The sequence below is a fragment of the Adelges cooleyi genome, unplaced genomic scaffold (genome assembly GCF_023614345.1).
Source record: "Adelges cooleyi isolate 19-005CV unplaced genomic scaffold, UGA_ACOO_1.1 ACOO_flye_CR_arks_rails_tigmint_CR_PRNA_8, whole genome shotgun sequence".
Classification (NCBI taxonomy): Eukaryota; Metazoa; Arthropoda; class Insecta; order Hemiptera; family Adelgidae; genus Adelges; species Adelges cooleyi.
In genome coordinates this window covers 4,533,978-4,559,868 of record NW_026096513.1, presented here as the reverse complement: position 1 = coordinate 4,559,868, position 25,891 = coordinate 4,533,978, and the positions used below count along the sequence as shown (strand labels likewise).

General features: G+C 34.9%; 1 protein-coding gene across 1 annotated transcript in view; it reads right to left on the bottom strand.

Annotated features, from left to right (window-relative positions):
• The window catches only part of LOC126845765 (protein Wnt-5b-like), a 56,455-nt gene that overhangs the window by 10,795 nt on the left and 19,769 nt on the right, over window positions 1-25,891 (bottom strand). The window contains exons 2-3 of the mRNA XM_050584650.1: window positions 6,371-6,690; window positions 5,388-5,568 (exon numbers count right to left, since the gene is read on the bottom strand). Of these exons, the coding sequence (XP_050440607.1) occupies window positions 5,388-5,568; window positions 6,371-6,690 (501 nt within the window). The remainder of the gene's footprint in view (window positions 1-5,387; window positions 5,569-6,370; window positions 6,691-25,891) is intronic.

Below are 25,891 nucleotides of genomic sequence, written 5' to 3'. Positions count from 1 at the left end.
TTCTTTAGTGTTATTTTGGAATTAAGATGTTATTAAACTACGATCCAGTGAACCTATAAATGAGATAGACGCCAAATAGGGTCGAAAACACGCATTATTATTTTTAAAAAAAGTCGACACAAACTAAAAGGAAAATGAGGAAATAAAAAAAAAAAATTAACAACAAAAAACATATCTCAATAACAGCAACAAAAAAAATTAATCACGATACTTGAATACAATAACATATTATAATTGCGCGGCTAACGCGATTAACGTATCCTATTAGCCTGGACCTCACCTCCTTGGCTTCGTAAGTGTTTTTTTTTTGTATTGAAATTATCTTATAAAGAGGTAAAGGGCGAGAAGGGGGGGGGAATAACAAAAACGATAATTACCGCCAGAAAGGGTCCCGGAAGCTAATTAATCAGACACATCGGCCGGGTCGGTTAGGTAGGCAGGTACAAGTAATAAGTATACATGTACCTACATATTATTATACATATCTATTCAAGTGCATATAGGTAGCGAGACAGTCATCGCGGCAGAACGAAAATCACCCGTTGAGGTGCCGACCGGCATCGCCCGTTTAATTGGTTTTGGAGATGCCCATCCGAAATTATTATTGTAATTACAAGGGTTGCCGCATACCTACCGTGTACACATGCACAGAGAACGATAGTATTATTATCATCATTATTATTATTACTACTACTTTACTATTACGTATAGGTGTTTCCAAAAACAATGGACACGGTCACGGTACAGGCATGCACTTAGTCCTAGTACAGCCACTATACACGTTTGAGGTACACTCGGGACCACGATCTCGTTACATGTGTAATTTTACAATTTGCCGCCATCGGTATAACCGCCTAGATCAGATAGAAAAGTCGATACAAAGCCTAAGACTAAAAACTCGGGGGACACATTGGTGTTAAAGGCCCTACTCTACACAAGTATAAACTCTATAAAGTATAAACTCTATAAAGTATAAACTAAATACAGTATAAAGTACTGTTAAAAAACTAATTAAAACAACAGTGTTAAATAATCATAATGTTCAAATAATTTAACACATACTAAATACTAGCATATGTATACTTGAAATTTTATTGATAATTCTCATATTATTAGAAGTTTTTAGTGATTTTTTCGAAACTTCGATTTTAATAAGACCTTCAGTGGATGTACATTTCAGCTCTAGTCCTAAAATTGTGCTTATTAACTATAGTAAAAACATGTCTCCTTTATGGGTGGAAGAGAATTAACCGAATTTTGGTTGAAATGAAGCGTTTTATAATTTTGGGGATGTAGGACTTTTTCAACATTTGACCCACCTTAGTACCCGAAGTGCCTAATACCTTATATGATTTTGGTTTAAAAGGAAGTCAAGTTAATTGGTCCACAAGAAAAATCTAATTAACCTAGTTATTCTTTAATTAAAATGTTAACATTCTCATTTCAGATTCTTTGTACATTCATTTCAGCACACTATCGTATTCAATGCTTAACAGTAACTTTCATACAATATTGCCGGCCTTGATTTATACAATAAAACTGTATTCTACAAGTTAAATATTTGAGCATATTGTATCGTCTTGTATGACTAAACCCAAATACTTTCATTTTCTCAAATCCATTTAACACAGGTTCTTCAAATATTACATATTCTTCATCACCAAGTCCATGACTCCTGTAATTAATGTAAAAATCAATTGGAAAATTATAAACATAAATCTTACTCCTCTACATTATTCTCTGAACATATTTTTTCATCCTTTCTCTCGTCATGACCAAACAATCCTTTTAATTTTTCTTACTATTGGTGCAACTCCCAAACTACCTCTCGAATTCCGTCTTACCTAGCTACTATAGAAACATATCCATTGTTTAGCTATCTTATTCAATATTATTTCACCCAAGTGACACCCTACTGTCACACAATATACCCATTTCTTCTTTGCGCCTTATCCAACTAACAATCTAACTTGATTATATTTATCGCGTATTTTCAACTCCTCCCTTATCTTGCAGTCCTGATCCCAATTACTGAAACGCTCCATCATTTGCTCTCCAACGATAACAGATTATCCAACTATTTTTTAATCTCCTTATATTACTAAACCTCTTAATGTTCGGTTGCAGACCTGCAATATGTTTTCATATAAGTTTTCTCAACACTTTTTACTTGTGTCCAAAAAAAAAACCTACATGATCCGCAAAGTACAGTAGAAAGATGCAATATTCATCACTTTGTAGGTACTTCGTAAGTTTATCTGTTACTGAGAAAAACCAATCAGGGTTGATGAACTCGTGCGGAATCCTCCATTCTCCTTAATCACGTTTGCTGTTCTTTGTTTGGGCACTTTTATCCCTAGCATCTGCTACATCGTGGCATCTACTACCTCCTTCGGTACCCCGTTTTTCGATTTTCCACCGGTCTACAAAAGACTGGACACAGATGTAAGTATTAATTTTTCTTTATTTATCAATTGACTCAACTGCCTTGTAATGAGCCACGGGGGTCCCCCATCACCGGCCGGGTTCGGTTAACCGAGTAAGATATCGTCGGCGTGTGCGCGCGACACTAAAAAATATTGTCGAAAACTCATAAGCTACCGGGTAGACCGAGGATGAATTAGTCGATGGTAAAAAAACCAGTCGAAAAAAAGACACCGCGTTTTTTTTTTATTATTATTATTTAAAAATGTACATTTTACCGCAACATTACACGAAAACATCGTTTCGAGTCGACAGATTTCGATGAAAAACGCACACGGCAAGAGAGGAAGAGCATATTATATTTATGTTTATTACACTTAGCTCGGTCCGAACCGGTTTCACGTGGGAATAAAAGTACAAACGTGTATTTTTTTACGCGACATTATAGTTTTTTTTTCGGTTATCTGCTCGAAAAGGTTTTTTACGGTATTTTTTTATACGAAAACACACACATTCGTCCATAAAGTGTTTTGTGCATCTGTGTATACGTACAAGGCGAGCATTACACGGTTTATCAACACTGAAATAATATATTGGGACGTTTTTCAGGGCGGACCAAAGCTTTTAGAGGAATCCTCCATTAGACACGTCGACCAACGCACACACACTCACGCGTAATATATTCGGGGTTTTTTTTTATAATTAAAAAAAAAAAAAAACGCTTATTCAATTCATAAAAAAAGTCTCTTCGGCGATCTTAATATTTTATGTTTCATTGTTAACAGCAATAAATACTATTGATGTTATTAATGATCGTTGGCGAATGCATTATTTATATGCATACCGACATTCTTTGTAAATAGTTTAAGAGAGTAAATACATTGATATATAGTAAAATCACCCGATAGACTATTTTTCGAGGGGAATTCGTCGTTTACTTTGTAATTGTTGCAAGAACAAAGTTTTAGAGTATATTATGTACGTTACATAAAGTTAGGATGTGGCTGAAATTTGATTTAATATAAACCATTTTTTTCAATAGGAGCAAATAATAGAATCCCCCCCAAAAAAATACCCAACCCGTGTAATTATTTATAATTTATTTTGACATTATATAATCATGAAATAAAATTACTAACAAAGAAAATTCTCATCAAAGCGCGTTGTAGATAAGAATATTTCTTGCATTCCATTATGGACAACAACGTTGTACTTTTACCGACAATATTATAGTGACAACTCGATGGCTATCGTTTTCTGGTATTGGAAATCATTGTCCAATACATTTATAGTGAATCCAAATAAGGAATAACGACGGCTTAAGTACCTACATGCGCGCGACAACGGGACTTCCAAGTCGGTTTTTTTTCACGGTGGTCTTGGATTGCAAGAAAAGCAAAATTAATGCCATTGGGATAACATAGCCCATTTTTTTTCATCAATTTATTTTTTATTTAATGTAATAAAATTAAAGTTTTATTACATTGTTCAACCCAAAATAAGTATTTAGAAAATATTTTCATCGAGCAGATGAAAACGTTAAAATATTCCTTAACCGTTTATTGCGCATCGCATTATATAAGATATCCTGTTAAAAAATATTTTGTACGTTACAAAACTGGCACTTAAAATATAAATTTTGCGATAATTAATCGAAAGAGTTAACCTTTTTTTTTTTAGCATAATATCAAATGGAAGAATATTGTACGTTTGTATTAACATAGAAAATACATTGAGATGATATTTCAGTGTAAAATATAGCTTTGATCGTTTTCCCCGATACGGGAACGATTAGTAAATGTACACGTATTTTAGATATCGTTCAAAAATATTATAATAAAGTATGTTTGTAACCGGTTTTAATGCATGTACCAAAATATGTACCGCAATCGCGTCGTAATTCATCGAACACAGAAGACTTATAGAACATTAATGTCTATTGAAAAGATGTATGGTGGTTATCTCAAACTAATAAAGTATCGTTTACGCCGTCTTAATTGACCAAATGCTATTCCACTTTGACCTTCCAACCGATCAGCTGTTTAAAAGTTCATTTAAAATTGCATTCTACTTAAAAGGTTCTTTTTTTTTGTTGTTAATTAAATCATAAAGAAATGTCGAATTCATAACGCATATTAGGTCGATAAATTTTCTATATTTTTTGTTTTGGCAAAATAAAATTCAGTGATCCTATTGTACGTTGTTACCATTGATATACGTAGACTGAAAAAAATTGACAAACAACATTTTTATTGTTCCTACTGTTCGATAAACTATAAAATATTTGATGAACCAGTTTTCTGCAGATGTGACCACATATTATTATCCGTGTAAATTGATCAACATTTAAAGGACACGTCTCTAAATGACTGTTAATTCATTAAACTTTTAATAGAGATTGACTTTTAAATAATTTAAGTGTATAGGAACAAAAAGCTTAATCCACAAATTTTGATTATGATATGCAGTTTTCAGTATTTTAGATATATTTGTTAAGACAGACTAACTGATATCTAAAAAGTGTTGTTGCCTAAATAGATAGATATTAGATACAATGTTATTTTTAATTTTTAAACATAATTATATCATAATAATTGCATATAAAACGATTATTTTATTATAAAATGAATTTATTGTAAAAATAATTTTATTAAAAATGTTTATGTAGATCGAAAAATGTTTATTCGAATAAAATGTTATCTCTTTTTATCAATTTACACGTTATTCGATTTACTTAAGTTATTACTCGCTATTTAATTAAATTTCGCCAAATTCTGATTTAATATAAGATAGCCTATCTGAAATTGAGATAATGTTAGATTTGCATTAAAACTGGTGAGATTTTTAATTAATCCGTGTACAGTTTATTACATACATTTATCGTGGCCACTATTTTAATAGAGACACTCGTTCTGAACTTAAAATAACGTGTTCATTATAGGTTTTTAATTTTTACTACTCACTTGTATCCGTATTCCATGTTATCTCCACAGCCTCCCCAAACCCAATCCCTCCTCAGGTCTTTCGGTCTCCCGGACCTCGAGCAGCTGCATGTGTTCAGCCGACCATCTCTGCAGGCACGTGCCATAGCATGCGCTACGCCGGCCGCTTTGATCGCCTGAACGAACGCCGCCTCACGGCTACCTGCAAACGATGCGGATGAATTTAGCAAAATAATAACAATGCGTACATGATATTATACACAATAACTTTCAACTCCGTCCTAAATAAACACACAATGAATTATATCCGCACCGAACTTACGGCGGATACCACTTGAGTATAAACTACTCGAATAGCGGAGAAGACCGCCAGGAAAATACAGATTTTCCAACGGATCATTGTCTGTAAGTTTACCTTTAGTCTCGTAACTTGGTTCGTATAGAAATGTTATTTTTAATTCCGCTAGCTACAATTATTTATTTTATATTTCCAAAACCAAAACGTCTTCTCGTTTTGACATGAATATGTCTTATGGCTGGGGTTCGGTCGAAAATTTGCGCGTCAATTTCCCAAACGTGATAAGAAGCAGCTGATAATAATTCAGTGACAAATAGAGAAAAGATATTGTTGAGAGAGTCAGAGGGTAGGGTAGGAACATAAACGTGAATGTTAACATTAATTTTTTATAGGTACAATAAGACATAATTATGGTCCAATGTTTTTCTGTGGAGCAGAGAAAATAGTTTTTTTAATTTTCATCACCACCAACGTTTAGCTCCGCGTTTTTCAGGGGAGAGAACAAAAATCGCAGTTGATTGTCATGCACTATTAATTGACGGAATAACGTGTACATCTACGTTAAAATCCTGGAAGTCGAAGGCGGCACTCTAAGACAGCTCTTGGGTAATGCTTCACCGCGTCCACGACGAGGGGATGTCACTGAGACATCTCCGCCCTTTAATCCCTTTAGACCTTCCATCCTTAGAACGATATTGAAACTCACTTGTTTGCAGCTCGGGGCCTAGGAAAGCGCCCGTGTTCTCGGCGGTCATGGAACAGTTCCACCGGCGGTGCAGGAACTGTGACCGGCACTCGCCGAGTCCCGCCTGGACACCGTGCCGGATGGACGCCAGGTGTTCCTCGTAGAGCAGGCATAGCTTGGCCTGACCGGACGACAGACCGGTGATTTCCGAGCACTTGGGCGGCGGTTCGGTGGGTAGAGGCGGTGGAGAAGGCGACGCCGAAGGGTCTATTAAACCGGTGCCACCCAATTCCGGCGGTGTCCACGGCACCTGTTGTGGGTACGGCGGCTCTTTGAAATGCCTGCAAAACACATTAAAAAAAAAAAAATCAGCGTTGAGAATTATTTTTGTCGATAAAACAAAATGTTTCCCCGTGATTCGTCTGTAACGATAAATAAAGCTCATGCCGCGGGCCAACGCGAAAACATCATCATCGAATCATAGTAACAGTATTATAATATTATAATATATTGGCGAAACTGAATTTCTCTCGTTCGAGCGGTGCGCGTCTGCAGTGCAGCCGAAGGCAATTATAAACCCTCCCCTCCACACGCTGTTCATTCACTTACCCCTTGCCCGCCGTTAAAGTATAACGACTTAATGCCGGCACCGAGCCGGAGGGCGAAGTGTTTATATTATATTTCATTTGCATCGACGGTTCGCCAAGGGCCCGGGTGCTGCCTGTGTGTATGGCAATCATAAAACGCCGGCGGGCAGGAGCCAGGGCGGCCGAAAGACAAGAAGCGAATAACCGCGGTAGTATACATGTGCTCTCCCCGTCAGCACAAACAAACAACCCCCTAAAGCGCGGACGGATCATCAACCGCTGCCCCGGAGCGAGTGCAGTGTAAACGGACTGCCTAATTACGCTTAAAACGTTAGAGCTCTATTTTTACCGTTCCTCATACAACCGACCGATTTTCCGGCCAACGACCAGCACAGCCTTTGAAGCACCTCCCTCCCCCTTGGTCCTCTGAAAACCGTATATATTCCACTGACTTTGTGTAAATAATTGTCTTTCCTAACCGCGATTGCCTTGCTTACAAGCAGAAAACCAAAGATACTCGTTTGAAGCTTTTTATTATTTGCTTTCCTTCGGTCTCCTAAAACCGCATATGCCATCCGATAAAGCAACAAAAACCAGCACAATAAGCATTTAACGGACAAAAATTTAGGACTAAAAATGTAAAATTACTATAGGAAAAAAAAATGTTACAGTGCGAATCGACAGACGACAAATATATTAAAGAAAAACAATAAGCAATAACTCACTAGATCCGTACATCAAAGTCAATATCCGTTGTCTGTATAGTATATGGTTGAAAAGGATGCTTAAAGGATCGCCAAAATAAAGGCGATGATAATATTTTATTTATGAAGTAAACGTCAACGGTTATCTCTCCATTTACTCTATATTACATGTAACAATGTCTTTCTATTGTATTCTTTAAATATTTCATAAAATGGAGATTGCATTTTTATGCGGCATGTCTGCACTCTCAAATGACCGTTTTATTTTAATTGAGTAATTTATAAGTGTCGACTTTATAAAGCAAGTCCGCGAGTGTTGTATAGGATTCGCAAGAGTATAATGTTGTATTTTAAAGACATAACCGACTGAGCTGCGTGGTTTTAATTTGCAATTATTATTTTTTAAAGGCCGAGACTTTACAGAATAAAAATATCACCGAAAAATATAACTGATAGATACCGCAGATAAATGCTATAATATTTGTGTATATATTTTCCCTTGGTATCAGATTTATATATCGACGCGTCTTACGAAAAGTAGCACCGTTCGTGACTTCTGAATTTATAAAGGGATCACTTAGGACTTGGAGGTTGATGATAGTTCTATTAGCGGTTAATCAAACCTAACAATTCAATGACAACGACATAATATATCATATACGAACGTTATTTTACTTATAAACGACTAGTGGAAACCGATTGAGATTGCTCTATAAGCACGTTAAGAATAGTATCAATAACAATAATAATTATAATATCATGTGCTCAATATTATTCAATCGGATATGTTCGACAATCTGGAACCGCTTGTATAAAAAAAAATATTTCTCCTCGTAGGTGGTTTTAATAATATTATGTTGTATAATATATATTATATATGCTAGTTAATACACACGTCCATTGCTTTGCCTCGAGGGCCTAACACAATAATATTACCATGTTCGTTTTCGATTTATTTATAAATCCAATAATAAATGTTTACCGTCGTTTACCTTGGGTAGAGGTGTATTTTGCCGGGAATGGAACTGTCGGATTTTTACCTCGGTCCCTGTTTCAGCTGTATTCAAAGCTGGGCAACATGACGATTTATATACACTACACCTAAACCCCTTGGTAATAAAACTAAAATATAATCACAGTTGATTAATCACAATCGTTTTCAATATACACAAAATAAAACATCTATTGATTTAGAAACAAAACTTGTTTGTTTATTAACCGATAAATAATAATGAACTCTTTTAAACTAAAATAATTTTCTAAGCTTCCGAGGCTGATGCGGTATCAGCCTTGAATCTATTACATACATTTTAAAGTAAAGACAGTAGATCAAATATCTGGTAAAAATTACACCAAGTCAACCAATAGACGGTGAAACAATCGCCAACCGTAAGCCATAAGTAGCACACGTATACGGTACTTACGTTATAAGGTACATTACATATTGTATACTTAACATACCGCCGGCTATTGTTTCCACGAATAATCTCTTAAGGCTAAAGGACATATTATTTTTTACTCCATGTACGCAGGTATAGCTAATCTGGACTGTGTTTAAACTAATCTTGATCCAGGAAACGAGCATCATGTGCTGTGCATATAAATATATCTATACAGTTTTAGACGTATAAACTGCGGCTGCAGAATCACAGATTTATCCATTTTTCATTTATATATATATATATATATATATATAACGAAGATACGAACAGACTTTACTAAAAAGCGAGTAAATAATATGCGTGTGTCGTCGGACGTAATGTACATAAAGACGGATGTAAACAAAACCAATGATGAATAGTATTAACAAAACGTCGGCCGAGGTGTAAACATACAATAAAACGTCGAAGATGTGAGAGGAACGCTCTCCTGTAGCGCCTCGTCCAAGTTTTTACACAACAAACCGAAATAATTATAGCCAATGTCCGTGTAAACTATACACATACACATTTACATATAATATTCTTTGGTGTACGATCAAATATAAAACTTGAAGTGTAAGATTTAGCACAAATGTGTTGTTCGATGCAAACTAATCAATGGAATGTATGTTTTACCTTATTGACCCAACGTCTTTTGCATTTAAGAAATATTCCAATGAAACTACTGATACACTAGATATTGTACTAGTTTTGTTGATCATTTATGTCTAGCCTAATTTGACAGCTTTTCTTTGATATAGGTACTATATGCACTATAAATCTTATTGACTTCAAGCGGTTTTCCAATTTTGGCTACAAAATATTAAAGGAACCCTCCATTTTTGCCCACACCAATAAAAATTAGAAAAAGTGGGGAAATATTCCAAATGATGTGCACTGGAGACATAGCTTGTGTGGCAAATTCATAAGGTTGAAACGCATTCCTTAACTATCACTTCAATATCCTTTGCTCGTAGTTATCTACAATGTTATGATTGCATTATACTGCTTTTGTACAGTCTTTGTCAGGTTAACGTTCATGTTCTATCTGTTCATCGTCCACCACCTAACCGAAATAATTACCCCCAAGTATTATCTGTAAAAGGCAAGATCTTAATTTCCATTTCATTCGTTTTGTATACATCCGCATCTTCTCTCTAACTCGGCTCAAGTTTCTTGTATCCATAAATTTCAACTTATTTTTTTGCGTTTGACATTGTAAGTGATGTGCGACTATGGAGACTATTAGCTGACTAATGATATAATAGTAGTCCTTCGGACCAGACTCCGCTGCTCAATGTCTAAACATATTAACGGTTACAAGACGACCGCGGTACCGTGGACTAGAAGCTTTTGTATGAGCCTTTTTACGTCAATATTTTCGGCCATAGTAAATCATTGTCGATGTACGGATATATATATATATATATATGGTTTTTTTTTTTGTTAAACCCATTGAATTATACACAGCAGCACAGTACCGGTCGTGCGGATTTCTGCAGATCCTGCTGGCGGCTCATTCGGATTGACGTGCGGCATCTGCGGTGGCGATAAATCGCCCGTGCGACCTAAGAGAGAAGCGCGCGTGTACACGGGCATTGTAATGCGGAAAAGTGCACGCGACAAGGCCAATGCCTTGCGCTGACCGTGTATAATATATGACGAGAGGGCGAAGGCGAACCAGAGGAGAACAGGCGAGTGCAATAATTTACGACGGCGGCCCGTCGTCCAGCCAGGAGTAGAGGGGATGATTTATACAAAGGGGGTGGCACGCGTGTTGAGCGTAGACTATAGGGGTGGGCAGTAGCAGCAGCAATACACAGGTCCCATTAATCAAGCTCAACCCTCTTCTTGGTACCGCGCGGTGTTACGGAGATGTATATATATATTTAAGGTCGGTTGCTGTACGATGGATTTCACTCGATTCCTTTTGATGTCACGGCAAATCTATTAGGGTAATTGAAAGAAGGAGAGCGCGGTGCACGATGCAATAATACGCAAACCGCTTCGTCTAGCGCGCACGGATCCGCTGGAGATCCTGGTCAGAGGTGAGGTTTTCGCGGGGGGAAAGAATTCGGGAATGCGAGTATTACAGCTACACGGGTCGGCCGTTAGGGGAAAGTTGAGTATTATCCCGCATAGAGAACAGCAAAACGTTTAGGGTTATGAGAACAACATAACTTGCTCTCTATGAAATATGACTGTTCTTTACAGGGACTGACGGATTCATTTGTGTAGTATACGTCATTACAATACGTATGCACTGTCACAAGCGACTTCCTGTGCTCAGGAGTGGATCCAGACATCACATACAAAGACGGAGCAATCTGGCGTTTACTCGTTGAAAATGTATTTCAAGGCGCAAAAAATCACGTTTCGAAATAAAAAATTATAATAGTTCATGGTTTGTGCACAGATTTACGCAATTAATCCGTATCAAAATTTCGCAACTTTTGTCCATCATAATCTCTGCACTGTACAGTTAGGTTAAGATTGAAGCTAAGTACAAAATCTTTGGGTTAACACATAGAGCGATCGCGTGGATAAGGCTAACGTTCGTTGTTAAGTCCTACTACTATGGATCTGCGCCTGGCGGTATTGATTTTGCAAACATCTGTTGCCGTTAATCATTATGATGATGTAATACAATTGCGGACGCCGTTATTGATATATTTGTACAATTATAATACACCTAGCGGTGATAAATCGTGCGTGGCTGAAAACAGACATTTATAACATGTATTATATAAGATGTAAGCAAATATAGTGCACCCGAGCTACTATTATATTGTCTCGGTTAATATCGATAGGTACAAGTGCAATAAAAAAAAAAGTCGTTAAAACGTGAAACGGTCATTAAAAACTGACCGACGTCTTATCAACGTGCAATGCGGCGATGTGCACTAATGTGTTATGCTATAAGTTTTAACATTTTAAAAACGAAGGTGGTGGTTTTATAGGAGTCACCATACACGAGCTTGTGGTTTCATTAAACCTGTACAGCATATGTAATTGTAATGTCCTAATATTAACAATCGAACCTGAGCAAAAATTGTAGATAATACCTAGAACAAATAGTTGATCTGTGCGAGACAGGCCAAACAACGGTATTACGATTTTTGATAGTGTAGATTTTAGATGGGGTCGTGATAAGAAAGAACTAGACCGTGCGTTTACCGCCTGTCGTGTACGGTTTTCATTTGAATCCGACCAAAGACCTAACCCAACCTAACCTAACCTTTCCGGTACTACAAAATCTGGTTTTGTTCTGTGCGTGCAAGTCAACATTATAATTTAACCGATCCGTTTCCGGAGGTATCTTTCCTTTTGTCGACTGTGACTGACCGACGACAAGCAATATTTCATACTTATGTCGGTCAGACTTGAACTAACTCGTGGTCAAGTCAGACGTTTCCCACAACACAAGTCGGTTTCCTCGTTCGGCCGCATTGACAGAGCCGACGATCCGCACACACGGTTGACATATTTTTATTATTATTATTATATGCGGACCGCCGTTCGATCAGTCTCGTAGGCCGTCGCAGACATTCCTTTTGCCTTTTCCTCCGCTTCTCCCTACAACGACGGACATCGGCGTGTAATAATATTAAATTTTCGCCATCGAACGAGCCGAGAATTTTAAATTATAATATTTTCCTCCCCCGTGCCGCTAGCCAGAGACACGGCCGCCTTGTCGCGGTGATATATATACCCTCGGAGCTCATATTATTATTATTTTATATACATCCATACACACACACACGCACAGGAGGATGGCAGGTCGGCGCGCGACGACCGCGTTCGCCCGTTAGTGATTTATGTGCACCAAGAGGCTTAAGTGGTTCTGTAAACTGTCCTTTGTTGAAATAACGCGCTCTAAATCATCTAGCCGCCGCCACCGCCAGTCTACCTGCTGAAGCAAAACGCGTACATATAAATATGTATACAGAAATATATATATTCCATGCTTATGATATAGCGTCTTCGTGCCAAACCTTGTAAAAAAACCCTCATATCGGTCTGCGAACTTTTCGCTCTCTCGACCGTTAGTTTATCCGAAATTTGATTAAATGTACCTAAGCGTAGGTGGCGGCTAAAAAACAAACCCGTCAACCGCCGGCACTATGTGAAAGTTTGTACAGGCTACCGTTGTCGGATAAACACGTCAGCTGGATGGAGTCAAATATTGAAGCATATCGTACTGTTAAAAACATACATTGTAAGTTAAAATTAACAACACACAAAGGTCATTCAAGCCTTTGCTGCACGCCTGCACCCTACACTTGATTCCATTAGTGTTCACCTAACGTAGCATCAATCAACCCAAAGCGGTTCAGGTCTTCCCTATGTTCTTTTTTCTCGTGGTTTCCGACACAGAAAGTCCCGTTTGCTATTGGTAAGAATTAAGCCAATGGTTGGTTTGTACATTATTAATAAACCGTTTAAGATTTTCAATTAACAACCAAAGTGGCTATTATACTCAAAAGAATTTTTCAAGCATATCAGATACACTGTAGGCTTCTTAAGAGTGAAGCATGAAAAACAACAAACCGTTTTCTAAAGGCCACGCCATGTACATAGATAAACAGGTTTTTCATTCTTCAAAATAACGCAAGGTATTCCATAACGGGAGTTGAAGTTTCTTAAACCGTACGCCATTATAAAGCGCAATATTAAGAGTACGTCGTACCCCCTCCTATTTGTTAAGGAGTAAGTTAAAGGCAATTTGTTGGAAAATATTAGTATAAAGGTAAAACTATGATGTGCAAGGGCGCCCACAGGGAAGGAAGGGAGGGGTGCCTTAAAAAATGTATATTCAATATCTCAAATTTGTAAAATCTATTACAAAATCATAGGCGGCCCCCTCCCTGAATTTTGACCTGCGGGCACCCTTGGTGATGTGTTTTATTATTCATAATTATTAGCTCAGTAATTGGGATTCTTTTGGCAGTTAATTTATTTTTCGTTGTACCACAGCATCCTTGAAAGCGATTTAATATTGTTTTTTCATCTAAACATGTTTAAGCAGAGTAAGTACAACTCGCTTAATTTTGGTTGAAATATTCCAAATCAGCAAAAATGTCATTTAAACGGTGGGTCAGGTATAACCTAACTTTTATTCACCATTTCCTTATTTTCTTCACTTCCAAACAATTAAGTTATACACAACGAAATTGAAAAACGGGGGAGGGGGAAATAATCGAATGATAAACAAGAACGGTCTAAAAGCGTATGAGTGAGCTGTAATATTTTTAGGCAAGCACTGCTTATTAATTATAATAAATAAAAACAAAATCATATAATACTAAATCGAGTCTGCCATTAACAATACATGTAACACATGTCTAGAGAAACACATAAATACTAGTACCGATCGATGATTACTGTAAGTTACAAAGCAAGGTACTCACCTAACTAACAGGTAACTCCGCAATATGATTATCCTACATTGTAACTAATAGAATGGAATTTAACTTAAATATTTTTGTCTATTGAAATGTAAAGAAAAATGTTAACAACATAGTTACTTTAAACAGTTTCAGTTTAATCCGAATTAGTTAACTATGTTATGCTCAGTCGACTAACGGGCGAATCTGCTCAATGCCGTCACTAACGGTAAACAATAGTTAAAATATAATTGAATACAATTAATAATGTAACTACTTAATATAAATTAATAATTGGAAACAATGTAGTTATTTTATAAAAAAAATGTACAATTATTACAAAGTTCATAAAAAGCAGTTATTTGTGTTGGATAAAAAAACAATTGCAATTAATTAAACGAATAATGGTTAGTTTTCCAACTAAACAGTGTTAGCTTAAACTGAATTAGTTAACTTTAAGTTACAAACAAGAATTATACTCCGTCGACTAACGGGCAAATCTGCCCAAATACAAATAATGAATACAATCTGAGTACAAATAATGTGCTGAATGAAAACAATCAGTTGACCAATTGCGAATAAATAAACAAATAAATGTTAAACCAGTTAACAAAAAAAGTGTGTAACAAAAAAAAACAATCACCGTGCAAAAAAATAAACAAATAATAGTGAAAAATAAACAGTTTCAGATTAGTTAGAATAGAATTTAATACAATTAATAATGTAAATATTTTATATAAATAACTGCAATAGAACGGAATAATGTGTGAAGAATAAATATAATCAGTTAACCATGCGAATAAATAAACAAATAATATACAAGTTAGTTTATAACGTTTTGAATATTAATGCATATGAAATTATTGATAGTGTATAATATATTAATATAATATATATATTTTTTTATAGGTACTTTATTTTTTGTCAAATACTGATAGAGCTTCAAATAACCCCCTGGCCTTCCCAAATTGCAACAATTGATTTTGTTATTATTTCCGAACTACAGATACCGTCCTACGATTATGAGAAAATACAACATGTTTTCTCTGTATTATTATTTTACTTAATTTTTTTGCTGAGGTATACGTTTTTAACAGTTAAAAACCGATAAAAGCAAAATATTCGTAACTTTAATTATGACATTGCTATTATAATTACAAATTTGTTTATGCATTTTTTTATTTAATGCGTATACAACAACAAGCCACTAAGTTGTATACACAACAAGCTCATTGTAAAAAATAGCATTTATTTTTAGTTACACAAATAAGCCACACTAATAGAATAAATGTATGTAACCACATAGTAACATTTTACTACCTATGTTTGTGGAACGTCTACCTTCAACATTAATAACAATGTTATTGTGAGAAAGAAAATTACTCTTTATAATATTTACGAGCACATTTTAATTATATGATTCCATTCTCAATTTTTATTAAAAGGGTTTATCTGTTGTCAGCTGATAACAAAGTTTAACACTTATGATGATGTCTGTATGAGTAAAAATAATGACAAAACCTCATTGCAGTGATTATAAAAAACAATCTTGTCAACCAACATCTACGGCTGAACCTTGATCCGTTTTTTTTATCCTAGCTCGCTCCCGGTATAACAATGGACCTTACACATTCCATTAGTCTAATATAGTATAACATTAGAGTAAGTCGTGAATAGTATGAATGACCGAACGAACGAACCTCATTGTTGGACGTTTTTCGTTAATACTCACCTTAAACGTGAATGTTATAATACAAATACCTATATTAATATTAAGTGTATAAAATACTAGAAAGACATATAATATTTTAGGCACTACTTAGTTTTTTTCATTCAAATTATCGATGTAAATACATAAATATAACGCTACTGCTAAGTGTCTCGACCAGTTTTTTTTTATAAATGAGTCACGACTTACGGCAAAACGGTATACAAGGAACAAGCTGCGCAAATATCCGTGTTTTATAGATAGGTACAGGTAATATACCAAGACAACATAGTAACAATAAAAAATAATAAACACATTATTGTACTTGACCAGATGATAGCGGATAAATAAACTAGGATACATACCACCTGTCACGATATTATAATATTATTTACATCTTTACACTCTCTCCCTGTACAACCTAATTATCGATATTAACTGTCTAATGAATAAAATTTAGACAAAGTCCAAATGAAACACATAGGAATTTATTTCTTGTTGGCGTTCACCAATATGAACCTAGCCGGAATACGAGAATCATGGTCACTGATATTTTTTATTTTTTTGCTCTTTTTTTTCTACTTTATTATATACAATAATATTATAACCTAAAAGTATCATATAATTATCTTGTTTATACATTTTCAACGCATTATATTATACATACTGCGCTGCATTCGGAGACGAATTCCAGCGCGTTTAAGGAAATAAAATACCACCACTACCACCCTATATTTTACAATATAATATTGTTATTGTACGTTATGTATTATTACCCAAATTGATTATTGTTCAGTATACGTGAAAATGTTTTACATGTGGAGACAACAAAACATCAGCCATCATATTATATGTACATCACATATCTTATAAAATAAAGTTATTGTTGGTCATTTTCGCCTGTTTATTTGTACCATTAGCACAGCCATTGTAAAAGTACACCAAACAGACGGCGGATCCATGACATATCCTTTCCGCTACTTGCCCAGTTATACATCACTCGGCAGGTAATAAACCTTGACCACGGAATATCCTCTGCTGCGTTCGCCGCGATAATACTGCTTTTCTATTGTCCACCGTTAGATTTTTGATCCATAAATCATCCGTTTTTCGAAGTAAATCAACGACGCGACAACAATTAACAACAAAATACCAAAAACCACTTGTACTACCACTATTGCTACACCATGTATACCATATTATGAGATTATGTGCTCCAAAGAAGAGAAAACTACAAGGGCGTCTATAAACAAGTTGCGCAAATTGGGCGATTTCATTGAATAATATTATCAAAATTTGGAAATAATGGGCCTGTGACTACAACAGTGAACGGTTAAAAGGTTCGATTAAAAAAAAGTCTGACAATAGGTAAGAATGCACTAATTTTATCAAACAACAAAAAATTGTGTAATGTGTAAATATCTCATAATTCATTATTTCTAGTTAACAACTGTGTTTATCATTCAACGGGTAATATTTTTTATTTTACAGATTAGTTTGGAGGTATCCCAATACCTATATTGTGTATAATTTGTAATACACCTACCAGTTTTTTCTATTAATAAGAGGAAATTATTATTTGAAGATTGAAAAAAAAAATTGTACACAATAATTATTAATACACTATATTACATAAACTTGTTTTATCTGGATAATTTTCCGAATGCCATGTCTTCAGTTTTATACATGTCTACGTTTCGGACTCACTTACTGGCTCTCTTGTTTCCTAATTTCTACCACTATCCGCATCCTTGAAATAACCGTGTTATCTGGGCTAGGGGGTGTCGTACGAATGATCAAGTGGCTTTTTTTGTATATTGCCTTTTTGGAATTATTTACATATTCTTTCTTTCTTTCTGCATTTTCAATTTTCATTTATTTCGACAATGACTGTTATAATGTTTGGCATTGATGGGTTGTTTTAATTTGTTTTCTCTTGAATAATTCTTTATTATGTATTGCTTATTTACCAACCATCTTCTCGAAATGTCAGTTTGCAACTGAAGACATGGATACGTTCGAAAGTTATCCATATAATATATCAGTCCATGAAAGCTTTAACACATTTATAAAAATTTGTTTCTTCCATGTAATGAAAATTCTCACAAATTTGTTTTAAAAAACCCTGTGATTTTCATAACGGTGATTGACAAGTTAAAACTGCGCACTTTAATAAAAACAAATATATAGTATATAAAATTATAATTGTATAAATTTCAAAGATCAAACAGTCAAAAAATATATTAATAATTTGACTAACATTTATAAATTATTTTATTATTATTTTATTATTATTTTTTTATAATATTATATTCAGACTTCTTTTGAAATTGTTTGTAGGTGATATCATAGTTCAGCAAATAAAAGCACAGAATCTTTAGAAGTTGTATTAAAAACAAGATAAATGGATGGAAGGCATTGAGAGATGACATAAAATTGATAACTAGTGGGTCTGAAAGAGAATTATTATAAAATGTATACGCCATTTAAATTAAAACGACAAACGTACACAACTTCAGGCGCTGAAATTAAATGTTAGATGGAAATCCGAGAATGATAAAAATATGATTTGAGCACGTTAAAAAAGGGAAAGAAACAAAATTGTGAAACGGACAAGAGCGTAAAGGAATAATAAAGTAGAGGTAGACCGTAGAAAAATTAAGTAGATTTCTTCTTTTTATGTTTGAGTAATGCATGTAACACTCTCGTTGTATTTGAACAGATGGTCAAAATGATGTCTCTTACATGGCGATAAAAATAATTCATCGGACAATTCACACGAGAATACGATTTTATAATAATAGTATAATAACGTTAAATTAATTTCGACTATGACATGAATATCCTAAACGCGTCGTCGCAAGTATAAAAATTGCAGAGATTTGAACTCTGGTACAAATAATGAACTTAAAAAGGCAACGGGTAAGCTCATCGCCGATCACATGTCGTCCAACTGCAATGGTTGGCCGGCCACTTACCCGTTAGTATGATATTATTATACTGTGTAAAGTGAATATTATGTATATATTTTTATATATATATATATATATATTATATATAAGCATACACGACTGCAGTTGTCTCGCAGCAGCAGCAACAGCATATTACATACCGTTTTATGCGCTATTGCAGATTTATGATTGCTCCGCTATTTTAGAAGGTCTTTAAGTACATGACGCGCACGATGCTATATTATATTATAGCGTTTCTTTATTTTCCTTGCCCGCAAACACTCGTTTCGTGGCTCGACGACCGTACACGACACATAAACAAACGTGGAACTTTTATCCGTCCACCGGATCTACACAATTCCCACGGGTATCCAAGATAGCAGCGGTGTTGCTCAAACCCAAGACGTGTCATAACCGGATCCCACCGCAAGTCACGAACTCCAAAGTCGGCCGGCGGTCCTTATATACGCTACTAAAATGTGTACGTTAAAGTTTAAGTACGGGCGCACGCTTTCCGTACGAGTGTGCCCGCCGAACCGTAAGTAGGTATTTTTCGAAATCTGTTCGAAATCATTGGTGTTCAGTCTGATTTGTATTGTGCTCGCGTAACAATAAAAACGAATTAATCATGTTGACACCACCGCGTAAAGGGTGTTTTTATCGCGTGCAATTTGTACACGTGTTATCCGACGCACACAATCTGATAGTTATCTATCACGTTGACTTATGTGGGGGAGGAGAACAATATATATATACACGTTGCATTCGACAGCAGACGCACGTCCGTCTCTCGGACAGACCGCCGCAGCCCGGACAGCTATTAATCGTGTTGCGCATTTTAGTCACATCGTTGTTATAACATACAGATGCGCCTCTCGTTCAGTATCATCATCACTAGGGGCAAGCCGAGATAAAGTCTAAACTTCGTCATAATCTATGAGCGCTTTTGTTGTGTGCACGCCAATGCGTATTTAATAATAATCCTTTACGCGTCGACACTATATGAACCTCGAAAAAAATTAACACTGGCCATAAATCGTGGTGTTCAATCGGCGAAACACGAGGGAGCAGTTTTTTGTGTCTTAAAAAGGTGCAAGTAAAACTCGTTTTATTAAGGGCGGGATTGCATGCGGTTGGTTTTTAAGCGGTTTTGTATAGGCAATATTTAAGAAAAAAAGTGGTTTTAATCAATTTTGACCGTGTCAATTAATTTACCGGTTAGTTTGTATAAGCTTCGTGGTATTATTTTTAATTTAAATCATTTTGTCTATGAGTAAAAGCCATTTTAGTTAATATAATAGTACATTTTTTGTCTATCGCACAGGCTGAACCAGTGATCCGGATAAGTAATCTAAAAACGGATTTGAATTCGTTATGAAGTTTACTTGAGATCGGTCAGCGCGCTTTTTTCATATCTTATTCCTACTATGTATAAAACACGTTTGAGAATGATATAAAATTTCAAATTTGGAAAGGGTTAAAATTAAAAATTGAAAAAAGTACCCTAAAAATTCAAATCTGTTTTTAGATTGCTTGTCGGGTGACTGATTCGGCCTGTGCAATGGAATACAAATGGTGTGTTGATGACTGAAAAAACAGACCGCATGCAATCCGCTTAATTAAAACAATTAATACAGGAGATTAAATAACAAAACTCGAGTTTTAATAAGTATTTATAGATAAATGTCCAACAATAATGAAGAAAAAGTGGCAATTCCGTTGTAAATACACGCTATGATATAATATGATAATATAATATTGTAACCGATAAAGATTCTTCATAAGTGTATATATATACACACAACGCCTACCTAAGAGTTTAAGTAAATTTACTAGATTTATTAATGATTTTTTTTTGTCGCGCCTGGAATTTTTTCACGACATCCCCTAGTCAACTGTTTTAACGTATCGGTTTTAATTGCACCGGGGGAGAGTTAAAAGTAGTATTGAGCCATATCCACTATTTTTTCACAGAAAAAAAATACTCTCTAGATGTTAGTTTTAAAGCGGGTAATTGTTTTGATTTAACTTTATGGGCGTTTTGTGCGCGTTCAAAACGATCCTGGACGTTTTCCAACTATTAATTGTTCTTCATCGTCTGCGCTTTAATAATAATATAACAGTATTCAACGGCGGCGTGTCCGAAATTTCCACTGGACGACATTATAGGTGTATAATAATAATTTTATCCCCGTGACCAGACCCTATAGCGTTATCCGAGATTTATGATAAGGCACGTACGGCATGAAACGAAGCTTTACGACAACGGACAAACAGCGCACAGTTCGTTTCCCATAAAATAACAGTATTTCTTTTTATTTACACACCTCCTTCCCTTGACCGCCGCCGACCGTGATCCTTACACGCGTTAATATATACATATTATTATATTGTACGCGCCTAAGTAACTTGTAAGTTATCACATTATAGAGAAGAAGAAATACTCCGATGGGTTTTAATTGTCCATATTCCGTTAATGGCTGCTCCCGGCCTCTACACAATACGTGTCTCCGTCATTTCGTACATCTATACTTAAACAATTTTATGTATTTTTTTTTTACAATCCTTTTGAGCCTTTAGTGGCGCGGACCGGTTAATTTGTATTTTATAGCCACCGTCCTACACGACAAAGCCCGAACACACGCATAGAAATCCCGTTTGTCCGCAATTTGTTCTCTTTCGTTTTTTAGACTCACGCCGACCTCGTCCCAACGTTGTACGACTTAACATGAATGAATTCATAGGAGCCAGGAATCAAGCATAGTAACTAAATAACCCGAACGAACAGAAAATTCAAAAGATTGCATGTATAGTAAGTCAGTTAATCGTTAATTAGAAAGCAAAGAAATTAAACAAAAAGAGTATTGTGACTGAATTTAAAAAAAAAAGTAGCTGATGTGATAAATGAGTCGGAAATTTAATTAATTTCCTGTAATTCTTAGATATTTCAAACTCAATAGAATTATTGTACACAGGTGCAGATACAAGGGGGGAGCCATGGGAGCAATAGCCTCCAAATCTCAACAAAAGAAAAAAGGCTGGTGAAAATTATTATAGGTTTACATATTTATATAGTAATAAAAATATATTTAACTTTATCTTCTATAGGATTAATATCAAAACTTGCATAAGAAAAACATTAAAATAATTAATTAAAACAATAATCTTATTAAATATTTCTATATTTTATATAATATTTTGTAAAAATGATATTGGTTACCGGTCAATTCTATTTAAAATTTGTTTTTGTTTATTTATTACAAAAAAAATTTTAATTATTTATTGAAGTTTACTTTTTGGAACTAAAATATAATGAAAAATAACGATCATTTAGGGCACCAATAGTCTACATGAAATATTTTCAATTTTGGTCAACTAAATAATTTCGAGGTAAACTTCGTCTCAATCATAATTATCCTGATTTCAAGAAAATTTAACATAGACCCTGATAATCTCTATTGATATTATTTGATACCCCCCCCCCCCCCCGGAATCAGACATCCTGAATTCGCGCCCGATTGTACGAAGGACTTTAATATTTCAACTAATGATAAAAATGTTGCGTTGTCAATAAGAACAACAACATCCTTTCTAATGCCAAAACCCCATTTTCGATTACAATTAATAGCTCATTAGATTTAGTCAATTAAATAAGTGCAAGGTTAAAAAACGTTAATAAGTACATTGTAAAAAAATACCTTCATAGCTACACAAAGAAGCCAAAAACTTTTGATAACAGATTACTAAAAAATCATACATGTTATAGCCCCGCTCAGGATCTACCTTCGGTATAATTTTCGGACCTGAAGTCCTAAAACCTCACTCCAAAAAGAGAAGAAAAAGAAAAAGTTTCCACCACTTCTAGGGAAAAGCGCTGGTGATATTTTTGTTTTATCAACGTTTATCGATAGTACTTTATCTTTTAAATATTCCATACAAATTTGGAACTAATTCGACTATTTTTAAAAGTTTTAGAGCACCGCAATTTCAAGTTGATAATTATAATCATTTTTTTAGCGTTTTTCTTGACTTTAAAAGGGAAGAGGTGATCTTTTAAAATTTTTGTCTCAATAAAATATCTTACAGCTACGATTTCTGATCTATAGAGCTGCTACATAAAGAAATTGGTTCAGTGGTTTAAAAGATATCGTGGGCCACATACAATAATAAAAACACATCATTGTAAAAACTATACCTTCCTGCTATCGGAACTCGCATCGATGCTATTGCATGTTTGATAGGAAATATAATATATAAACGTTTGTAATTGGCCCGGTGGTTCCTAGAACTTTAAATCTGCCTGTAGGATGGTGGTCATTATGGTGGTCCATAAAAAAATAACACGAACAAGGATTAAATCCCATTGTCACGTCGACGAGAGGTATTTCATCTCCTGCAGCTTTATTATTGTTTTAGGTGCCTGACCGAGAAAAATTATTTACAAATCGCTTTTAAGAATCTCAGGGAGGTGTGTTATACGCGTGTAATGCACGGGACAAGGCATGGTCGTCGCCGCAATAAAACGCAAAAAACGGTTTTGAACAAACTAATTATTCCATCAAGGAGAGTCAACTGCATAACATAACTCATTATGAAGGTACATTGACAATGTGACTTTAAGTTCAATTAACGATTGCAATAAAATTATTCCAGTAAATTATCGCCAACTGATAATATGCTAGTCAAAACTTAAAATCAAGGCAAATAGAATTGAAAACGGAAATATCATTGGATCGACACTTAATTTGAAGCTAGTCTGTCTTTAAAAATACAATATGTAGAACATAAAAACAAATACCGATTTACGGAGAAATACATAAATTCTAGTCTCGGTCGATCATTACTGTAAGTTACCAACTGACAAAGCAGAAAGGTGCTCGCTTCACTAGCAGGCAAACCCGAGCAATACGATTATCCTAAACTATTACTAATAGAATACATTTTAATTAGTATATTGAAATTGAAAAGTATCGTTAACAATATAGTTATTTAATAAAAAAATGTACAATTTCAACGTTCACAAAAATCAGTTATTTGTGTTGGATAAAAAAACAGCTGCGAGTAATTAAACGAATAATGGTTAGTTTTTCAACTAAACAGTGTTAGCTTAATCTGAATTGGTTAACTTTAAGTTACAAACAAGAATTATACTCGGTCGATTAACGGGTGAACCTGCCCAAATACAAATAATGTACACTTTACATAAATTATAGTTAAACTATACATGTGCTGAATATAAACAATCAGTTGACCAATTGCGAATAAATAAACAAATAATTGTTAAACCAGTTAACTAGTTCATACTGTTATTTGTGTAACAAAAAAAAAAACAGTTACCGTGCAGAAAACCAAACAAATAATAGTGCAAACCAAACAGTTCCAGATTAGTTAGAATTTAATATAACTAATAATGTAAATATTTTATATAAATAACTGCAATAGATTCTACAACGGAATAATGTGTGAAGAATACATAATATAATCAGTACACCGATTGCGAATAAATAAACAAATAATATACCAGTTAGTTATAACATTTTTAATATTACTACAAGTAAAATTGGCAATAGCTGATATATTTAATTATTTTGTCAAATCATGATGGGGGTTACAAATGCTCCTTACCTTTGTAGTAACCCCCCAATTGCGCCACTGATTTTAGTATTATTTCCGAACTACAGCTACCGTCCTACGATCATGGGAAAACACAATGTTTTTTCTGTGTTATTATTATTTTATCGCGATAATCATAATATTGTATAACGACAAATTCGCATCCATATTTTTACAGTGACCAACCAGTGTACATTGTGATGACAATACCTGCAGCAGCAGCAATAATAATAATAATAATAATATATTAAATGTCATTATTACACGAGTAAATAGGCCCTATTCGATGGTACTCGACACAAACAATACAAAAAAAACAGGATCAAACACGTCAGTGCGCGATCGGGATGGCCGCGCGAACATCTCACAACAAAAAGAATACCCAAGTATTTGCTATATATAGTCTGTGGTGAAGGTGGTCGGTGTGTAGTTTTTTTTTTTTTTCATCTTTCCCGTAACAACAATAAGATGAAAGATGTTTGCCGACACGACGACGACGATTAAAGGTATCTCATGTCTTTTTTTGGGAGGCGGCGGCGGCAGTTGTTTGATTAACCGAAAAGTGGCCCTCGGTCGTTTTCTAAGAAGAAGAATTTCTCCACTAGAAAATGGTCGTTTTCTTTACAATTTTTGTCAGTGAGCCGGTACAACGATAATACTGCAGTAACCGCTGCCCATGCCTCTCTGCCGTCGATGTCGTTTACCTGTCGAAGGCCGTCGGTCAACGAACAAATAATAATGATAATGGTGGTAAGTAATAACTATAATAATTGAAAAAAAAAATCAAAACAAAAGGCCAGCATTTAAGCGAGAACGAGAATCCTTTTGAACGCCAAAATAAAACTATAGTGACTAAAATTGACCGAATAATGTCAATTAGATAAATAATTAAATGGCGCTTGTTTGTTTGATCTGATCGGCCAATTATAACACAGTTGTCTTACTCTGGCCATTTATTTAGATATTTCTGATACAATTCTTTAATTTCCAGGTTAGCCTACAAATCCTTAAAAAACAGATTAGGCTTACAACCTGGTATACGATGTAAGTGTACCGAAAAGGATCATGCTTTTGTGGAGTAAAATACCTTTTGAAATCTGAAGGTTTTTTGAACTACTTACATTTTACAGTGGCGTGGCGTGGCACAGTTACCAACAGGGACAGTTGATTC